This window comes from Dendropsophus ebraccatus, chromosome 4 (assembly GCF_027789765.1).
Source record: "Dendropsophus ebraccatus isolate aDenEbr1 chromosome 4, aDenEbr1.pat, whole genome shotgun sequence".
NCBI lineage: Eukaryota > Metazoa > Chordata > Amphibia > Anura > Hylidae > Dendropsophus > Dendropsophus ebraccatus.
The window spans coordinates 41,880,578-41,902,156 of NC_091457.1; the positions used below are offsets into that span (position 1 = coordinate 41,880,578).

General features: G+C 40.6%; 1 protein-coding gene across 3 annotated transcripts in view; it reads right to left on the reverse strand.

The window, feature by feature from the left end:
- Window positions 1-1,847: 1,847 nt before the first annotated feature.
- TNNT3 (troponin T3, fast skeletal type) overlaps window positions 1,848-21,579 on the reverse strand; it is a 36,349-nt gene continuing 16,617 nt past the window's right edge. For 2 of the 3 annotated variants that reach the window (XM_069965659.1, XM_069965657.1), the window contains 9 exons: window positions 11,274-11,292; window positions 9,719-9,764; window positions 8,944-9,060; window positions 8,235-8,312; window positions 8,030-8,143; window positions 7,769-7,878; window positions 7,089-7,179; window positions 4,207-4,247; window positions 1,848-2,000 (listed from right to left, as the gene is read on the reverse strand). In XM_069965659.1, the coding sequence (XP_069821760.1) occupies window positions 1,946-2,000; window positions 4,207-4,247; window positions 7,089-7,179; window positions 7,769-7,878; window positions 8,030-8,143; window positions 8,235-8,312; window positions 8,944-9,060; window positions 9,719-9,764; window positions 11,274-11,292 (671 nt within the window). In that variant the 3' untranslated portion in view covers window positions 1,848-1,945. Of the gene's footprint in view, window positions 2,001-4,206; window positions 4,248-5,085; window positions 5,127-7,088; window positions 7,180-7,768; window positions 7,879-8,029; window positions 8,144-8,234; window positions 8,313-8,943; window positions 9,061-9,718; window positions 9,765-11,273; window positions 11,293-21,579 lie in introns of all 3 variants that reach the window. The other variant, XM_069965658.1, reaches the window with a different exon arrangement.

Genomic DNA, 21,579 nt, shown 5'->3' on the forward strand with positions numbered 1-21,579 from the left:
TACGGGATGATCTTTTCTGACACCAGCCGATCCGTGACCCGGCTGGGTCACGGAACGACTTGTGTCATTCAATGTGTGAACATGGCCATAGGCTGTATCCATTTTTTGCAAGGCTGTATCCATGTTTTCCAGGCAGTTCTCGGCCTGCCTCCACCTTGGCTCTATTGAGCGGGCAGACAGCAGGATCCAAAAGCCTATCGTTCTGCTTTGTACGATGCTAAAAGAAGCCCGCCTCGCTCATCTCTAATAGTAATAGTCACCAAATCAGAATGCTTTTCAAAAAGAATTATTCTACTTGCTTGAGGAATTCACAAAGCTTGAGCCGTCCATATATTATATGGGAAGCTATTTATTTCTCACTGCAGATGTTTCTTCTGGCAAAATTGGCTGTTTCTGCTGGAAGCCAGATTTGGCAGTCTGAAAGGAGCTATCCATCATGACAACCCTTCTAAGTATATAAGCTGTGATGACTGACAGTAGTGCACTGCTAGTTGTGCCAGAACAGTTAGTTGCTCTTGCATGCTGCATTTTTATTTGCACTTATATGTATTATTATATAAAATAGTATCTATTGTAATATTATATATATATGAGGCTCAATAGAATATAAATCCAAAGTGTTTTTTTAATATCCAGCTCTTTGCATAACAGTGAGTGACCACAAAAATCGCATAGAATTAGCTAAATTATATTTATAAAACAGATCAAAGCAGGAGTAAGAAAACCTCTGCATTGTCGGAAATAACCCTTGTGTTTGTGTTAAAGTGCATATACACCTTATAATAAATTTAGCCAAACATGCCACTTCTGTATAGCGGCCTCTTGAGCATATTGCATTTTCACAACCTGACCCTCTTGTTCTTGAAGGGATAAGCAGGTGCCAGAGCTGTCTGCTTACCTCTGCTCTCCTCATCGGGAACACATTTGGGGATGTCAGCTGGAGACAGAGGTGTCAGAAAACTTCTCTCCTGCAGTTGACTTTGAACAGGATTCTGAAGCTTGCAATGATGGTCATTAGAGATGACCGAACCAAACTCTCTGAGCCGTGGCCACCAAATATATAGTTAAGGCTTGCATTATATATGCTGCCCATTTGTATTGTAATTTTGCTGCTTCAGCAGCCAGTTTAGTGCCCCATTGTGCTGCTCATGCTTCTGAATTTCACACAGAGATGGTGGGCGAGCTTTAGATCAGATAGTTTACTCATCTGTAGCAGTGCACAGCTTCTGGCCAATGAGCATTCATCTTCACTGGGCAACTGACATCACTTCCTGCATTTGGTCTTTTTTTTGCTGTTACTTAAGACCAAATGGCCTTAGTGTTGGAGCCTCAGTTGCAGTTTTCCATTAAGTGAGACACCTAGTGGCCGAATGTATAGCATTGTATTTTATATAGAAAACAAGCAAAAAAAATATATCACTGCCCCTGCTGATTTTAACATTATTTATTGGTAACAACAGTGTTAAGTGTTTTTCCTTAGACTTAGGAAAGAAATGTATATACTCTCACGGCCTACTTTTTAACAATCAGTTTTATTAGGGGCTTCCCCATGAGAGAACCCATTGCCAAGTCAAATAGCACACTAAAGAAGTATGCCGTATTCACACTGATGGCACGTGAATATATATTTAAAGATTAGTGCTTATGGTATCACGTGTAGAGCGTTGTTATTGATCGGTAGTGACATTCCTATCTGTCTTCAGTAGAGTGTATGTGACAAGTACACGGAGGTTTGTAAGGGTAAGAAGCGTCACACTTTATTTACAAAAGAGAAGAGATAATACAGAGCAGTCCACAGAGAGAAAACGGTGGCCCTCGGGGTAAGACAGGACAACTATCTTGTAGGGCGCTCAGTGTAGCCAGCTTCCTGCAGGATTGGGTTTGATGAAATAAGGGTGGAGAGGGGCTGCTCTCTGTCAGGAGAAGATCTTGTGTATGGGGGAGCTTACTTCCAGCGGCCCCCAACTTTTCCTTTGCCTCCACCAGCTGCCTTCTTGCTGCTGTTAATGGGAAATGAAAAATGATGTCAGGAGATCCATAGAAGCAATGGCAGGTAAAAGATAAAAGGAAAGCTAGAGACAGAACAGGGGGGGGGGGGGGGGGCACTAGGAAGGGACAGTATAAGAAGAGTAGAAGAGATAGAATAATGGCAGTAAAGAAACATAATAAATAAAAGGTTCTCGGACACACAGTCGGCACACCCAGGCAGGGTCACTTACCATGTCTTCATGTTAGTTTGGGTGAGACTGTTCTATTTTCCCACATGCCATACTTCCCCATGTCATGCATTTCACAGATTCTCATTGCTCTCATCCCCTCTGCCATCACTGTTTTAAAGGCCTTTAAATGTGTATTATAGGAACGTGGGCACAGATTTATATGACGCCACAACTTATGCCAGTGGTGGCAGAGCCAGAGCAAGTTCATCCGATCCTTATACTGTACCTTATGTACCCGGGTCAGAGAAGTAGGTTAGCAAGATTCAGTTTACTTACTTGTTATAACAGAGGGTTAGAACTCAAGATATCACCATAAGCCAAAGATATCCAGCCAAGCAGTCAGCAGTGGCTTGTAATATCTCTCAAGACCGGTAATATCTTGCATATCTGGTGAGACTTTACTGTAGCATGTCATGAGTATATGGGAAATATAGTGTTACACGATACCTTCACGATACAGTAAGGCCAACTAACTTAGTTTTAAAGGGTCAGAATTTTTCTTTAGAATATGTGTAACATTAGGCCGTTTATAGGTTGTAGAAGTCGATGGCTATGATGAAAGAATCCATGCAACACAGTAGGGAATTAGAGATGGTATATTGGACATAGTGTTCAATAGGTTTGAACACTATTGATTAGTACATGCTTATTTCTGTATAATTATATTACATTCCATTACATTTATCTTGGCAATAAATGTAGAAAATGGTACGGACAGGATGTGAGTTCCATGTAATATTGCATCCAGTATGGAGGTTAGTCTGTTCCAAAGTATTTACATGGGGCAGAGATGGGTGAAGTGGGTGGACTTCTAACAAGCATACTGTAATTTATTCAATAGGAATTAAGGGGATAGTCCAGATAAAAAGGTCTGTTTTTTTCCTGGAGCAGTGCCACTCTTATCTGTGGGTTGTGTTTGGTATTGCAGCTTGGTCCAACACCAGACACAAGGGAAACACAGGAGTGGTTTCTGGAATAAAAAGCAAATCCTTTTTTTTTTTATAATAACGTACACCTGGCTACTTAAAATGTCATTGTCAGTTCACAAAACTGTTGACTAAGGGTGCGTTCACACATAGTGGGGGTGATTTATCAAGCTGGTGTAAAGTACAATTGGCTCAGTTGCCCCTAGCAACCACTTAGATTCCACCTTTCATTCCGCAGACTCTTTGAAAAATAAAAAGTAGAATCTGATTGGTTGCTAGAGGCAACTGAGCCAGTTTCACTTTACACCATGTTTGATAAATCTCCCCCACTATTCACAAGTTCTCGCTGGTGTACTGTCACAGCTGTGTGGCTGTGACAGTTCATCAGCGCAAACTTTCACATAGTATCAGAGCTTCTGATATCCCCTTTAATATTTAACCAAAGCCCACAGGCACTTTCGGGGAGATATATCAAACTGGTGAAAATTAGAATTGTCTTGGTTGCCCCTAGCAACCAATCAGATTGAACATTTCATTCCTCACAGATTCTTTGAAAAATGAAAGGTGGAATCTGATTGGTTGCTAGTTGCAACTAAGACAACTCTACACCAGTTTGATAATTCTCCCCCTTTGGTTCTAGTGAACGAATATACTGTGTTTTTGGTCGTTTTTAACTTTTTAGTGTTTTTCCTTCTACAATGCTTGGGTTTGGGTATATTTTTTAGATTAGATATGACTGTGATAAATGCGAGTGATGTTTTTAAATAGAAAGGAATGTATGAGTAATAGTAGTATGTTTTTTAGAAAAATGTGGTCTACTTTAGTATCTATGATCAGATCTAACACCATGCATAAATTATTTAACGGGTTCGGGTTGAGGGGGGGGGTGGTAGTTCACGGCCTAGTTTCACTTCAATCATTATAAATCCATCTGTGACTTAGATGTGAGCACAGGAGACAATAGAGGAAACCTTCTAAGCACAGATGTTTTGGTCCAATGTTTAGAGAAATGTTTTGGATGCAGTTTGGAATTGGAAGGTTGTAAAACCAGGGCTACTCACTGTTTCTGCAGCTGATCGATACGGTTCCTGAGGGTTGTAACCTGTTAAAACAACATACAACCCATTTATGCTTAAGGGTTCTGTACAGTGGCTTACCTCCAGCTCTTTCATTCTGAGCCGTCATAAGGTTCAAGTAGGAATCCTATTACCTCAATTACCATTGTAGAATCCACATGTGATAGTAAAGAGTTGTGGTCAGGTCCAGCCTTGTCTGATAACATACACGCATCTATACCTGGGATTTGCCAAAACACACAACTTACCTTTCAATTACACCAAGGCTTGGGGCTCTAGCAAAGGCATTTATCCCTCCACTTCAGCCAAATTCTTTAAAAATTAAGAACACCGAGACTGCAAGCTTTGCCTACCAATAATGCTATGTATGGGCTCTATGTACAGAGGAATGATTTACTATAGTGCCTTCAGCTACATATGGAGCATGTATTAGGATCATCCCTTATAGTATCTCTAAAAGGTACCAAGGCCAAAAACATGGATAAGTTTAATAAAATCTAGTAGCGATTTTCCTTATGATGGGACTTCTGGCCAAGGTTGGGGCAATGTATTGTATCAGTGTAAGAGAAGCCCTGGACTATAATTAACAAATGAGTGTGTGTATGTAGACAGATAAAATTTTTTTTTTTTTTTTTAGTATGATATTATTCACTTTCCAATCTAAATTTGCCCTTTTCGTTGAACCTACTCCTAACCATGTAAATGAATGGATCCTGCTTGCAGTCTCTTTGTCCTTCTCAACTTTTCCCACAATGTTCTTTATGCCAATGCTTTAACACCAAGCCCTGTCGTACTAATAGTGCCCTGACACACGTCTGAACACGCCCTGAGTTTCTGCCCTTTACAGCGGGCATCTCTACTTACAACTTAGAGAGTTCTTCCACTCTCCTGTGCACAGTCGTAATCTAAGAAAGACCAAGATAATCATGTGAATAATGGGAGGAGTTGTGAGATGGTGTGTAGGTGTGCTCTGGCACTGTGCTATGAATATAATGTTCATAGCAATGTATACTTTTTGTATTGATTTTTGTGAGGCGCTGATGGCTTTAGGGTTGTTTCTTTATCTCAGGGAAATAGAAGCTGAATATTGAATTGTATTACAAAACGGTTTCTTACACCAAAGCAGCACAGTGGGCCTATTTGTTCATTGATTGATGTTGTGTTTGTGGGGATATGCTGTATTTTATGTCTGAGTATTGCATTTGCCTCTATGGGGTGCCAGTGTGCCATATATACTTCTGCAAAGAAAATAATTTACACAAGTTAGAAATAAGACACAAGGTTACATTTCACTACGGTTCTTCTAATCTTGAAAAGTAACAATTGTGTATAGAGGATACAACACTATCAAGAGAAACTTTATAAACTGAGGCCGAGAAATTAGCAAAATTAATTTTGGGTTCAGTTCCTTAGAACCAGTATTTCACCATATCCAAAGGTCTCTTGGGTTTTAAGTTTCTCTATATTTATTGTGCGCACAGGAGAGTTCTTAGCTGCATCAGTACAATATGGAGCATGACTGACAAGGCAGGAGATGTGCGGCTGTGTAGGGCTAGTAGTAGCAGTACAGTATGGAGCATGACGGACAAGGCAGGAGATGTGCGGCTGTGTAGGGCTAGTAGTAGCAGTACAGTATGGAGCATGACGGACAAGGCAGGAGATGTGCGGCTGTGTAATGCTAGTAGTAGCAGTACAGTATGGAGCATGACGGACAAGGCAGGAGATGTGCGGCTGTGTAGGGCTAGTAGTAGCAGTACAGTGTGGAGCATGACGGACAAGGCAGGAGATTTGCGGCTGTGTAGGGCTAGTAGTAGCAGTACAGTATGGAGCATGATGGACAAGACAGGAGATGTGCGGCAGTGTAGGGCTAGTAGTAGCAATATAGTATAGAGCATGACTGACAAGGCGGAATATGTGTGATTGTATTGTGTAGTAGTTGTACAGTATGGCACATGATAGACAATGGAGGAGATGTACAGTTGTGTAGGGCTAGTAGCAGAACAGTATGGAACGTGATGGAGAAGACAATGTCAAGCTATGTAGGGTGGTAGTATTAGTAGTAGTAGCAGCAGCAGAACAGTATGGAACATGATGGACAAGACAGGAGATGTACAGATGTGTAGGACTACTTTTATAACAATTCTAATTTTCTTCTTCCTAAATAAAAAAGTAACTTTCTGAGTATCATTTATAGACTGAGCTTTATAAACGCTAAAAAGTTGACGTGGCCCTAGCATTTTATGTAATGTGGTTGTTCAGCATTAGCTTCACTGCACCACCTGTTTCCATGGGCCATGTCAATTATTACAGTTCAGCTCCATTCACTTGAAGGCTTGAATAAGAGTAAGCTGTAAACCATACATAGCTCATAGACAGGAGCTTTGCTCCTTTTTGGGAAAAAAATCTTTATTACTGAACAACCCCTTAAACATGGGGACATGTTCTGCTAAAAAGTAAATAAATTATTTGTTAGCACAAGTAGACTTCAATCAGTTGCTTTTAAATTCGACATTGGCACATAAAATATTCTTGCCCAAAGGTTTTGGCAAATAAAAAAAAAAAGGTACATTTAATTTAAACATTCAATTTACATTTAAACAAGTTCTAATAAATATAATATCAAAATTATAAAAAACAATTTTAACATTGCAAAATAGCGTTAATGTTAAAAATGTATATAGATATAGATCATTGGCCTATGTTTCCGGTTATAGATAACCCAAAATTGCCAAATTAGACCGTAACTTGTTGACCATAACAAATGATCAAGTTCCTTTACATTAAGCCCACCTGTATAATATACAGGAAGCTATAAATGATGTTAATAAGTTATAGAAAGTTGAAGATATTATATAAAGTTTGCTTACCTCATATTTCTGTTTCTTGAGCTTCTCTCCAAACTCAAACTTCTCGGACTCCAGTTCGTACAGCCAGTCCCACAGCTCCTTAGCCTTCTCCCTATTATAGACAAACAGGACAATCTCATATATTCTGTAGGCTGCTCATGCTTTTGCATTAAAGGTTTTTTTCCACATGACAATTCCTGCTTCTGTGACCATAAGCTGTTGGCAAAGTGTCCACTTTCCTAGACCCCAAGGCTGTAATATTTGAGGAAACCTGGCAGTAAGTGTTCAATTTCACTACAGCACCACCACATGGATTGCACAGTGAGAGACGGTTTTTGTATATCCTCTCCACTCTGGCCAAGAGATAATGATTCTGGACAGTAAAGCCATAAATATCAATTCAGAATACCCTAATAAGGTTTTGTATATATCTCTATCTATATCTACTTTGGATTATCCTGGTCAGAGGCTTAACAGGAAGCTACTGGGCCTCAATGCAAAATCTATAATAGTCTATAATCTATAATAGTCACCCCTACTATGTGCATTAATAATGCTAGTGGTGTGAAGGCTACCTCTGCCCTGCCCATAGCTATTATAATTTTTTTGTAAAAAAGGCATAGAACTATAAAATAAAATGACGACCATCTGGTTTACATGTCTATGACCTGTTACATTATGAACTAAAATCCATCGTCTACCTGAGTTTGTCCTCACTCATGTGGTCTACATTCAGGGGCTTGCGACGGTCTGCCAGAATCTTCTTCTTCTGCTCACGGGCTGTTTGCTTCTTGCCTCTCTTCTGGTCAGCCTAAGGGGAAGACATCATAAAAAGTTAAGGGACTGAACTGTGTGCTTAATATTTAGATTAGTCTATTTCTAGATTGGAACTTAGTACTACAGAAGAAAATGATATGAACCACGTTGTGGCATTTGACATTTGCCATCTTGGCTTGGCTTACCTTGGCCAGGTAGCTGCTGTAATTGGCTCCCATGGAGGACAGAGCCTTCTTCTTCTTCATATCATCCTCAGCACGTCTCATGGCATCCTGTTCCTCTCTTCTTGCCTTCTCTTCCTGTGTAAAGCATGGATAGTAAGGGTGAGTTCCAAGTGTCACACACGTACTTGGATCAGTCATAACCAGAGAAGTTCATGTAGGTACTTACAGCAAGTCTGTTCTGACGCTCCTTCTCTTTTTCTGTTCTGATCCTCTGCTGTTCTGCTCTCTCAGCCCTACGTTTCTCCTGAGAACAGCAAAAAAATTACATCATTAGAAAAAATGTGAGTCAAATTTCAAAATGACAGTATTATATACTGTATACTGTATATGTGCTCTCCAAACTCCTGTCTATTGCAAAACTACTACTCCCAGCTGATGGGGCATGACAGGAGTTATAGTTTTGCAACAGCTGGAGAACCATAAATTGGGGAACAAGGCTGTAGATTATAATTACAGACTTCAATGGATTATTCATTTGTGTAGTCAGTAGCATCTGTATATCTATATCTAAGGCTACTATTACAAACAAAACAAATATTACCGGGTATATGTGTATCGACAGGATCTCGATTGTACAAAATTGCCAAGTAGTGAACAGCTATGGGCACTACTTAACCATTGGATATGACAATGTAATCCAATATTGTAAAGTAATGGAAACAACATAAAATATAGTATAAACTAGACAAATTTGAGGTTTGTTAGTAACACTTAAAATTCTCAACCTAAAAACCAATATTTCTGAGGTCTTTACAATCCTTTCATTCTTACATACACCTAGGGTATACCCAGTATTCCTTACTCCATACACAGCCCAATGGGGACACATCATGCAGCATAATATAAAATACAGCTCGGGTGGTAATGTAACTTACAATTCTTTCTTTCAATGCGATAAGTTCCTCTTCTTCCTTCTTACGGCCCTCAAAGTGTGTATCAATGAGAGACTGCAATTCAATCAAGTCCTTGTTCTGTCTCTTCTTCTGGATATCCTGTAGACAAAGTTAACACATTCTGTAAGAAAACTTGAGTTTAAGGAATACATGGAACTACACATAAATGGATAGAAATAATTAAAGTTGGTTTATCTTGCAATGCAGAAGTTTTTTTTAACTGAAGGTTTAGGGGTTTTGTTGAGGTTTATCCCTAATACACATACCGGGGTCCCTGTGCCATCATACCATTACACCATAAGATAGAATGTTTCTATGGAAGAATATCTCTGTAATATGGCACTGTATCGAAATGTCACAATGAATACATACAAAGATATCTAATAGCGTCCCATAGACTGCTGTGGGTGCCATATTACAGACATCATGAGATGAGATGAGCGAACCTGCCAAGGTTCGGGTTTGTATGAACCTGAACTCTCGGCTTCTCACTGCTGCTGTCTGCCCGCTCCGTGCAGCGGGTGGATACAGCCTGAGGACCGCCTGGAAAACTGAGATACAGCCTATGGCTATGGCTGTATCCCAGTTTTCTAGGTGGTCCTCCAGTTGTATCCACCCTCTCCACGGAGCGGGCAGACAGCGGGAATCAGAAGCCGAGAGTTCAGGTTCATACAAACCGGAACCTTGGCTGGTTCACTCATCTCTAATCATGATATGCACATATGCATTAGTAGTTTTCTTTTATGAGTATACTTACATCAAAGTCTACTTTCTCCCCATCTGGGATTTTAGGTGCAGTAAGCCTAAAAGAGAAACATATTGTATTACTGAATGTTGCTCAAATAGAAAATCGCATCACCACACTAGTGTATAATGGACTATAGTGTTTATTGACTGCAATGGATGGTAAAGTCTGTCTGGGCGTGGGTGTTCTAGGATATGATATGCAGTAGAGATGAGCGAACCTCAAGCATGCTCGAGTCCATCCGAACCCGAACTTTCGGCATTTGATTAGCAGTGGTTGCTGAAGTTGGATAAAGCTATAAGGCTATGTGGAAAACATGGATATAGTCATTGGCTGTATCCATGTTTGCCAGACAACCTTAGAGCTTTATCCAAGTTCAGCAGCCACCGCTAATCAAATGCCGAACGTTCGGGTTCGGTCATCTCTAATGTGCAGTTGTGCAATGTACCATATAGTCCAACAGGCAAGGTGATTTGATTGATATTTGTATAGTATGAACACAGACATTGTCTATGAATTTAATGGATAGACCGTAGCCTAAAGTGACCACATTCGGTCCGTTTCTCTATTGTAGACTGTGTCTGTGCAGGACTCAATAGCGTGGCCCTGCTGGGCACACTTATATGCTTGAACCAAGTATAGTCACTATTAGACCACAACTGATTCATTAAACAGAAACACATTTTAGTGTACATTGGTATACCTATTGACTGTGAACATGTGCAGAAAATGTAGACAGCCATCATTTTTTTTCATAGCGGTATGGGCAGCTATTACATACTGTAATTGAAGGGGTTGTCCTAGGTTAGAGAATCATGGCAGTGCCACACCTGGCAACAGGTTGTGTGTAGTATTGCAGTGTTACCCCATTCAATTAAAGGGGTACTTTGGCGAGATCCCGCCTCCTTCACTGACTGGCTGAGCGCATTTGAAACGTCACGTCTCGAGCCCGCGTCACAGACCAGGAAGCGTCCGGGCAGCGGGGACCGGAGCAACGCGATACGGGACCTGCCACTGGACCGGGGAGGTGAGTGGACGTCATTGCCCTCAGCCACCTCCCCGGCCAGATCGGAAAAAAGCCCCCCTACACTACACTAGAAAAACAGTAGAAAGATTCGGCACTCACCGAATAGTTCTTGCTAATTTATTGTAGTGCAAAAGCCATAAGGTATAGTTAGGACGTGTTTCGGCCAAGCATGGCCTTCATCAGCTTAAGAAGTACACTTGAGTACTTCTTAAGCTGATGAAGGCCATGCTTGGCCGAAACACGTCCTTACTATACCTGATGGCTATTGTACTACAATAAATTAGCAAGAACTATTCGGTAAGTCTTTCTACTGTTTTTCTGGATACCTCCACATCAAGCACCACAACAACGTAAGTGCCACCCTTTCCACATTGTTCAAGTTGCAATACCAGACACAATCCATGGATAGGTGTGTTGTTATTTTTGGAAGAAGGCAGCCATGTTTCTCTCACCATAGACATCCCCTCTGTGTCTATGATATGGATTGACAAGTTTATGGGAACAATATGAGCCCTTGTGTATGTTGGTACATTTACTTACTTGGGTTTTGGCTTCTCCTCTGTAGTTAGAAGTAGTAGTGGGAGAGAAGAGAAAAGAAAAGTGAATTAAAAGGAAAATTACATATATGAAATGGTAGATTGGGTGGATATTATGGAGGGGAGGAAATGCGCAACCAAAATGGCGGTCAAACTGTTCATAATCCTATAGAACATAGTTCATAATCCTATAGAACATAAGAATGTGTGTCAGAGCTCCATACAATTTACTGAGGCTGTCCGCATCTAACAGCGTCATGGTATTGTTCCTGAGCTGCCCTATCCGTATATAAGCTGGTGTGATCATAGCCAGTTTATAACTACCATGTCAGATGTTATAGAGACCGGAGTTGCCTCAAGAGCCCAAGCTGGCTTTATATCGATGCAGAATATAGAAATAAAGCATCCTCTAGAAATAATCTTTTTATGACTATCACTAAAGTCTTGTTTACTTGACTTTTGATTTTTCCATCTGATGATTTTTTCATCAGAAAATCTTGTAAAAGGCCTAACCTTGGATTTCTGCAATGGTGTGTATGGTGCAGGTTTGGCTGAGGTATTAGATATAGGTTTGCCCCTATAGAGCTAACCTACATCCTGTCTACCCATGGCAATCTACACATAAACCTTAAACTTTTTTTATGCAGATGTGAAATCTGCATTGGAAAAGATCTTTGCTGTAAACTGCAGAAGCCAAGATTATGATTACGATGCAGAATTCACATCTAAATCTGTGAGGGCAAAAGGTCCATGTGAAAAAGGGTTAAAGTTTTATAAGAATGCCCTAAGTACCTCTAACCAGTACAAGAAATAACTTAGTCATAGACCAGAAGAGCATGAAATGTAAGTGGGAAGAATAGCACAATCCACAGACAATCAATGATTCGTTAATGGGAAAAAAACACAGGTTATTTCTGGATCTAGAGACAAAAATGGAATGTGAATGGGGAGATAAAGTGCAAATTATATGAAAGAATTAGGTAATGAGAAAAGGAAAGGGAACTGACCTATAATAGTAGAGACAGAATGGAAAGGGAAAAGAGAGATGGAAAGGAAAAGAAGGGAAAAATGTACAAAAGGGAAAGAAATAATTTGGAAAGGAATGAAATATAGACAGAAGAGACAGATTAAAGGAAATGAAGAGGAGTGGAGATAACTAGAAAGAGCAGGGGACAGGGAAAGGAAAACCGAGATGAAGAACAGAAGATACAGTAAATGCTATAGCATGGATAGGACAATGCAGCTACAAGTAGATTGATGGAAGGATGAAGCTATATGTACATAGGACAGTGGAGCTGCATGCATATAGATGAAGGAGCAAAACTACAGGCAGATAGATGTAAAGGGTGGTGGGGGTATAGACACATGAGAAAACCGAGCTATAGGTAGAAGAGAAAAAGCTACATTCAGATAGGAGAATAGATTAAAAAGGAACATGAAGCTACAGGTGAATAAATGGGAGAGTAGAGCTCCATGTAGATAGATTGGAGGGTAGAATTACAGTCAGATAGATAGGACAATGCAGTTACCCTCCGATTGACGGGGGAATAGAGTTACAGGCTCCTGTATAAGAGAGTGAAGACACGGGGATAGCTAGGAAGGTGGAGTAACAGGCAGGGAGATAGGAAAGTACAGTAACAGGATGATGGAAAGGTGAAGTTACAAAAGGATACATTAAAGAGTGAAGCTACATGAGAACAGATGAGACATAAAAAAGGAGAGTGGAGTTACAAGCAAGTAGATAACTGAATAGAGCCACAGTCAGATAACTAAAAGTTACAGGTATATAGGGACGTGAAGCTACATGGAAGCAGATAGGAGAATACAGTAAGTGGAGCTACAGGCAGGATAAATGAGTGAAGCTGTAGGTGGATAAAAAGAACAGTGGAACTGCATGCAGACAAAAGAAAGAAGGGAGGAAGAGAGAGAAATAAGAGTGGAGTTAGGGCAGGCAAATGGGAGAATGTAGGTACAGGTAGATTGTCGAGTGGAGCTACAAGTGAACAGTATAGTTAAAGGCAAGTAGATGTGAGAATGAAGCCACAGGCAGATAAAAGGGAAAATGGAGTTAAAAGTAAGTATATAGGTTATTGGAGCTACACACAGATGGGAGAGTGGAGCTGTAGGTGCATAGATGACAGAGTACAGCTACAGGCAGATAGTGTACTGGATAAAAAGAACACTGCATGCAGTGATAAATGAATAAATAGATGAATGAAGCTACAGGCAGACAGGTAGGAAACTTAGCTACAAAGGAGAATAAAACTACTTGCAAATAGAAAGGAGAGTGAAGTTACAGTCAGGTAGATGGCTAAATAGAAATACAGGCAGAAAGATGGTAGAGTGGAGTTACAGTAAGGCAAATCATATAAAGGCAGCTACAAAAGACACAGAAGCTACTTGAATATAGCAAGGAGTATAGTTAGGAGAATGTATATATAGGCATATAGAGAGAGTGGAGCTACAGGTAGATGGGAGACTGAGGATACATAGAGAGCAGACCTTGGTGTATAGAGTGTATAGAGTATAGAAAAGAGTGGATTTACAGTCAGGTTAATAGGAAAATGATGCTCCAGGTAGATAGGACAATGGGCCTTCAGAAAAATACAAGAGAGAGTGGAGCTAGATGGCAGATAGAAAGGAGAATGGAGGTACAGGCACATACAAAAGAGAATGGAGCTACAGGCAAGTTGAAAGGAGAATGAAGCTACAGGCAAGTAGAAAGGAGAACCGAGCTACAGGCAAGTTGAAAGGAGAATGAAGCTACAGGTAAGTAAAAAGGAAAACCGAGCTACAGGCAAGTTGAAAGAAGAATGGAACTACAGGTGATTAAAAAGGAGAATGAAGCTACACACTGAAAGGAGAATTGATCTACAGGTGATTAAAAAGGAGAATGGAGCTACGGGCAGATACGAAAAAGAATGAAGCTACAGGCAGATAGAAATGCGAATGAAGCTACAGGCAGATAGAAATGCGAATGAAGCTACAGGCAGATAGAAATGCGAATGAAGCTACAGGCAGATATAAAGGAGAATATAGCTACAGGCAAATATAAAGTAGAATGGAGCTACAGGCAAGTAGAAAGGAGAATGGAGCTACAGGTGATTAAAAAAAGAGAATACAGCTACAGGCAGATAGGAGAATGCAGCTACAGGCAGACACAAAGGAGAATAGAGCTACCCACAGAAAGGAGAATTGAGCTACAGGCAAGTTGAAAGGAGAATGAAGCTACAGGCAAGTAGAAAGGAGAATCGAGCTACAGGTAAGTTGAAAGGAAAATGAAGCTACAGGTAAGTAAAAAGGAAAACCCAGCTTTAGGCAAGTTGAAAGAAGAATGGAGCTACAGGTGATACAAAGGAGAATGAAGCTACAGGCAGATATAAAGGAGAATGAAGCTACACACTGAAAGGAGAATTGAGCTACAGGTGATTAAAAAGGAGAATGGAGCTACGGGCAGATACGAAGAAGAATGAAGCTACAGGCAGATAGAGATGCGAATGAAGCTACAGGCAGATAGAAATGCGAATGAAGCTACAGGCAGATATAAAGGAGAATATAGCTACAGGCAGATATAAAGGAGAAGGGAGCTACAGGCAAGTAGAAAGGAGAATGGAGCTACAGGTGATTAAAAAAAGAGAATACAGCTACAGGCAGATAGAAAGGAGAATGAAGATACAGGCAGCTACAAAGGAGAATAGAGCTACCCACAGAAAGGAGAATTAAGCTACAGGCAAGTTGAAAGGAGAATTGAGCTACAGGCAAGTTGGAAGGAGAATGGAGCTACAAGCAGATACAAAGGAGAATGAAGCTACAAGCAGATACAAAGGAGAATAGAGCTACAGGCAAGTTGAAAGGAGAATGGAGCTACATACACGTAGAATGGAGAATGAAGGTACAAGCAGATACAAAGGAGAATTGAGCTACAGGCAAGGAGAATGGAGCTACATGCAGATATAAAGGAGAATGGAGCTACAGGCAAGTAGAAAGGAGAATGGAGCGTCAGGTGATTAAAAAAGAGAATAAAGCTACAGGAAGGTAAAAAGGAGAATGAAGCTACAGGTAGATACAAAGGAGAATGGAGCTACAGGCAAGTAGAAAGGAGAATGGAGCTACAGGTGATTAAAAAAAGAGAATACAGCTACAGGCAGATAGGAGAATGCAGCTACAGGCAGACAAAGGAGAATAGAGCTACCCACAAAAAGGAGAATTGAGCTACAGGCAAGTTGAAAGGAGAATGAAGCTACAGGCAAGTAGAAAGGAGAATCGAGCTACAGGTAAGTTGAAAGGAGAATGAAGCTACAGGTAAGTAAAAAGGAAAACCCAGCTTTAGGCAAGTTGAAAGAAGAATGGAGCTACAGGTGATACAAAGGAGAATGAAGCTACAGGCAGATATAAAGGAGAATGAAGCTACACACTGAAAGGAGAATTGAGCTACAGGTGATTAAAAAGGAGAATGGAGCTACGGGCAGATACGAAGAAGAATGAAGCTACAGGCAGATAGAGATGCGAATGAAGCTACAGGCAGATAGAAATGCGAATGAAGCTACAGGCAGATATAAAGGAGAATATAGCTACAGACAGATATAAAGGAGAAGGGAGCTACAGGCAAGTAGAAAGGAGAATGGAGCTACAGGTGATTAAAAAAAGAGAATACAGCTACAGGCAGATAGAAAGGAGAATGAAGATACAGGCAGATACAAAGGAGAATAGAGCTACCCACAGAAAGGAGAATTAAGCTACAGGCAAGTTGAAAGGAGAATTGAGCTACAGGCAAGTTGGAAGGAGAATGGAGCTACAAGCAGATACAAAGGAGAATAAAGCTACAAGCAGATACAAAGGAGAATAGAGCTACAGGCAAGTTGAAAGGAGAATGGAGCTACATACACGTAGAATGGAGAATGAAGCTACAAGCAGATACAAAGGTGAATTGAGCTACAGGCAAGGAGAATGGAGCTACATGCAGATATAAAGGAGAATGGAGCTACAGGCAAGTAGAAAGGAAAATGGAGCGTCAGGTGATTAAAAAAGAGAATAAAGCTACAGGAAGATAAAAAGGAGAATGAAGCTACAGGTAGATACAAAGGAGAATGGAGCTACAGGCAAGTTGAAAGGAGAATGGAGCTACAGGCAAGTTTAAAGGAGAATGGAGCTTCAGGCAAGTAGAAAGGAGAATGGACCTTCAGGTGATTAAAAAAGAGAATAATGCTACAGGCAAGTTAAAAGGAGAATGAAGCTACAAGCAAGTTCAAGGGAGAATGAAGCTACAGGTGATACAAAGGAGAATGAAGCTACAAGCAGATATAAAGGAGAATGAAGCTACAGGCAGATATAAAGGAGAATGAAGCTACAGGCAGATATAAAGGAGAATGAAGCTACAGGCACATATAAAGGAGAATGGAGCTACAGGCAGATATAAAGGAGAATAGAGCTACAGGCAAGTAGAAAGAAGAATGAAGCTACAGGTGATTAAAAAGGAGAATGGAGCTACAGGCAGATAGAAAGGTGAATGAAGCTACAGGCAGATATAAAGGAGAATGGAGCTACACACAGAAAGGTGAATTGAGCTACAGGTGATTAAAAAGGAGAATGGAGCTACAGGCAGATACGAAGGAGAATGAAAGTACAGGCTCATAGAAATGAGAATGAAGCTACAGGTGGATACAAAGGAGAATGGAGCTACAGGTGATTAAAAAAGAGAATATAGCTACAGGAAGATACAAAGGAGAATAAAACTACACACAGAAAGGAGAATGGAGCTACAGGCAAGTTGAAAGGAAAATGGAGCTACCGCAAGTTGAAAGGAGAATGGAGCTACAGGCAAGTTGAAAGGAGAATGGAGCTACAGGCAAGTTGAAAGGAGAATGACGCTACAGGCAGATGCAAAGGAGAATGGAGCTACAGGTAATTAAAAAGGAGAATGGAGCTACAGGCAGAGACAAATGAGAATGGATCTACAGGCAAGTAGAAAGGGGAATGGCGTTACAGGCAGATAGAAAGTAGAATGGAGCTACAGGCAGATAGAAAGTAGAATGGAGCTACAGGCAGATACAAAGGAGAGTGAAGCTACAGGCAGATAGAAAGTAGAATGGAGCTACAGGCAGATACAAAGGAGAGTGGAGCTACAGGCAAGTTGAAAGGACAATGGAGCTACATGTGATTTAAAAAGAGAATATAGCTACAGACAGATACAAAGGAGAATTGAGCTACAGGTGATTAAAAAAGAGAATAATGCTACAGGCAAGTTGAAAGGAGAATGAAGCTATAGGTAGATACAAAGGAAAGGAGAATGAAGCTATAGGCAAGTTGAAAGGAGAATTGAGCTACAGGTTAGTAAAAGGAGAACCGAGCTACAGGCAAGTTGAAAGGAGAATGAAGCTACAGGTGATACAAAGGAGAATGAAGCTACAGGCAGATAGAAAGGAGAATGGAGCTACAGACAGATACAAAGGAGAATGGAGCTACAGGCAGATAGAAAGGAGAATGAAGCTACAGGTGATACAAAGGAGCATGAAGCTACAGGCAGATAGAAAGGAGAATGAAGCTACAGGCAGATACAAAGGAGAATGGAGCTACAGGCAGGTTGAAAGGAAAATGGAGCTACAGGCAAGTTGAAAGGAGAATGGAGCTACAGGCAAGTAAAAAGGAGAACCGAGCTACAGGTAAGTAAAAAAGGAGAACCGAGCTACAGGTACAGTAAGTTGAAAGTAGAATAGAGGTACAGGTAAGTAAAAAGGAGAATGGAGCTACAGGCAAGTTGAAAGGAGAATGGAGCTACAGGTAATTAAAAAAGAGAATATTGCTACAGGCAGATACAAAGGTGAATGGAGCTACAGGCAGATATAAAGGAGAATGAAGCTACACACAGAAAGGTGAATTGAGCTACAGGTGATTAAAAAGGAGAATGGAGCTACAGGCAGATACGAAGGAGAATGAAAGTACAGGCTCATAGAAATGAGAATGAAGCTACAGGCGGATACAAAAGAGAATGGAGCTACAGGTAATTAAAAAAGAGAATATAGCTACAGGAAGATACAAAGGAGAATAGAGCTACACACAGAAAGGAGAATGGAGCTACAGGCAAGTTGAAAGCAGAATTGAGCTACAGGTAATTAAAAAAGAGAATATAGCTACAGGCAGATACAAAGGAGAATGAAGCTACAGGCAGATGCAAAGAAGAATAGATCTACAGGTGATTAAAAAGGAGAATGGAGCTACAGGCAGAGACAAATGGATCTACAGGCAAGGAGAATGGAGCTACAGGCAGATAGAAAGTAGAATGAAGCTACAGTCAGATAGAAAGTAGAATGGAGCTACAGGAAGTTAGAAAGTAGAATGGAGCTACAGGAAGTTAGAAAGTAGAATGGAGCTACAGGAAGTTAGAAAGTAGAATGGAGCTACAGGAAGTTAGAAAGTAGAATGGAGCTACAGGAAGTTAGAAAGTAGAATGGAGCTACAGGCAGATAGAAAGTAGAATGAAGCTACAGGCAGATAGAAAGTAGAATGGAGCTACAGGTAGTTAGAAAGTAGAATGGAGCTACAGGCAGATACAAAGGAGAGTGGAGCTACAGGCAAGTTGAAAGGACAATGGAGCTACAGGCACATTGAAAGGATAATTGAGCTACATGTGATTTAAAAAGAGAATATAGCTACAGGCAGATAGAAAGTAGAATGGAGCTACAGGTAGTTAGAAAGTAGAATGGAGCTACAGGCAGATACAAAGGAGAGTGGAGCTACAGGCAAGTTGAAAGGACAATGGAGCTACAGGCAAGTTGAAAGGATAATTGAGCTACATGTGATTTAAAAAGAGAATATAGCTACAGGCAGAAAGTAGAATGGAGCTACAGGCAGATAGAAAGTAGAATGGCGCTACAGGAAGTTAGAAAGTAGAATGGAGCTACAGGCAGATAGAAAGTAGAATGAAGCTACAGGCAGATAGAAAGTAGAATGGAGCTACAGGAAGTTAGAAAGTAGAATGGAGCTACAGGAAGTTAGAAAGTAGAATGGAGCTACAGGAAGTTAGAAAGTAGAATGGAGCTACAGGAAGTTAGAAAGTAGAATGGAGCTACAGGCAGATAGAAAGTAGAATGAAGCTACAGGCAGATAGAAAGTAGAATGGAGCTACAGGTAGTTAGAAAGTAGAATGGAGCTACAGGCAGATACAAAGGAGAGTGGAGCTACAGGCAAGTTGAAAGGACAATGGAGCTACAGGCACATTGAAAGGATAATTGAGCTACATGTGATTTAAAATGAGAATATAGCTACAGGCAGATAGAAAGTAGAATGGAGCTACAGGTAGTTAGAAAGTAGAATGGAGCTACAGGCAGATACAAAGGAGAGTGGAGCTACAGGCAAGTTGAAAGGACAATGGAGCTACAGGCAAGTTGAAAGGATAATTGAGCTACATGTGATTTAAAAAGAGAATATAGCTACAGGCAGAAAGTAGAATGGAGCTACAGGCAGATAGAAAGTAGAATGGCGCTACAGGAAGTTAGAAAGTAGAATGGAGCTACAGGCAGATAGAAAGTAGAATGAAGCTACAGGCAGATAGAAAGTAGAATGGAGCTACAGGAAGTTAGAAAGTAGAAAGGAGCTACAGGAAGTTAGAAAGTAGAATGGAGCTACAGGCAGATAGAAAGTAGAATGAAGCTACAGGTAGTTAGAAAGTAGAATGGAGCTACAGGCAGATACAAAGGAGAGTGGAGCTACAGGCAAGTTGAAAGGACAATGGAGCTACAGGCAAGTTGAAAGGATAATTGAGCTACATGTGATTTAAAAAGAGAATATAGCTACAGGCAGAAAGTAGAATGGAGCTACAGGCAGATAGAAAGTAGAATGGCGCTACAGGAAGTTAGAAAGTAGAATGGAGCTACAGGCAGATAGAAAGTAGAATGAAGCTACAGGAAGTTAGAAAGTAGAATGGAGCTACAGGCAGATAGAAAGTAGAATGAAGCTACAGGCAGATAGAAAGTAGAATGGAGCTACAGGAAGTTAGAAAGTAGAAAGGAGCTACAGGAAGTTAGAAAGTAGAATGGAGCTACAGGAAGTTAGAAAGTAGAATGGAGCTACAGGAAGTTAGAAAGGAGAATGGCGTTACAGGCAGATAGAAAGTAGAATGGAGCTACAGGAAGTTAGAAAGGAGAATGGCGTTACAGGCAGATAGAAAGTAGAATGGAGCTACAGGAAGTTAGAAAGTAGAATGGAGCTACAGGCAGATAGAAAGTAGAATGAAGCTACAGGTAGTTAGAAAGTAGAATGGAGCTACAGGCAGATACAAAGGAGAGTGGAGCTACAGGCAAGTTGAAAGGACAATGGAGCTACATGTGATTTAAAAAGAGAATATAGCTACAGGCAGATACAAAGGAGAATTGAGCTACAGATGATTAAAAAGGAAAATGGATCTACAGGCAGATAGAAAGGAGAATGAAGCTACAGGCAGATAGAAATGAGAATAAAGCTAAAGGCAGATATAAAGGAGAATGGAGCTACACACAGAAAGGAGAATGGAGCTACAGGCAAGTTGAAAAGAGAATTGAGCTACATGTGATTAAAAAAGATAATATAGCTATAGGCAGATACAAAGGAAAATGAAGCTACAGACAGATACAAAGGAAAATGAAGCTACAGGCATATACAAAGGAAAATGAAGCTACAGGCAGATAGAAAGGAGAATGGAGCTACAGACAAATACAAAGGAGAATAAAAGTACAGGCAGATAGAAAGGAGAATGGAGCTACAGGCAGATAGAAAGGAGAATGGAGCTACAGGCAGATAGGAAGAAAGGTGGTATGGGCAGATAGAAAGGAGAATGGAGCTTCAGGCAGATAGGAGAATGAAGCTTCTGGCAGATAAAAAGGAGAATGGAGCTACAGGCAGATAGAAACATAAATGGAATTCTAGGCAGGGAGATCGAAGAATAGAGCTACAGGTAAATAGATAGGAGTTACTGGAACATAGGAGAATAGAGCTACATGCCAATATAGCAGAGAGTTGAAATACAGGCAGACAGATGGGAGAGTGGAGTTACAGTCAAGCAGATAGGAGAGAGGAGCAACAGGCATATACAGTTGAGCTATAAATAAGTAAAGTAAATGAGTAAAAATGCAGGTAAATGAGTAGGGGAGTTACAGGCAGGTAGATACAAGAACAGAAGAGAGAGTGGAGTTATGGGAAAGTAGACAGGTGATTGGAGCTATCTACAGATAAAAAAGAGAACAGCATTTTAGACAGGCAGGTAGGAGAATAGAGCTACAGGCTGATAGAACAGAGAGTGAAGTTACTTGCTTAAAGATGGAAGAATGGAGGAACAGTCA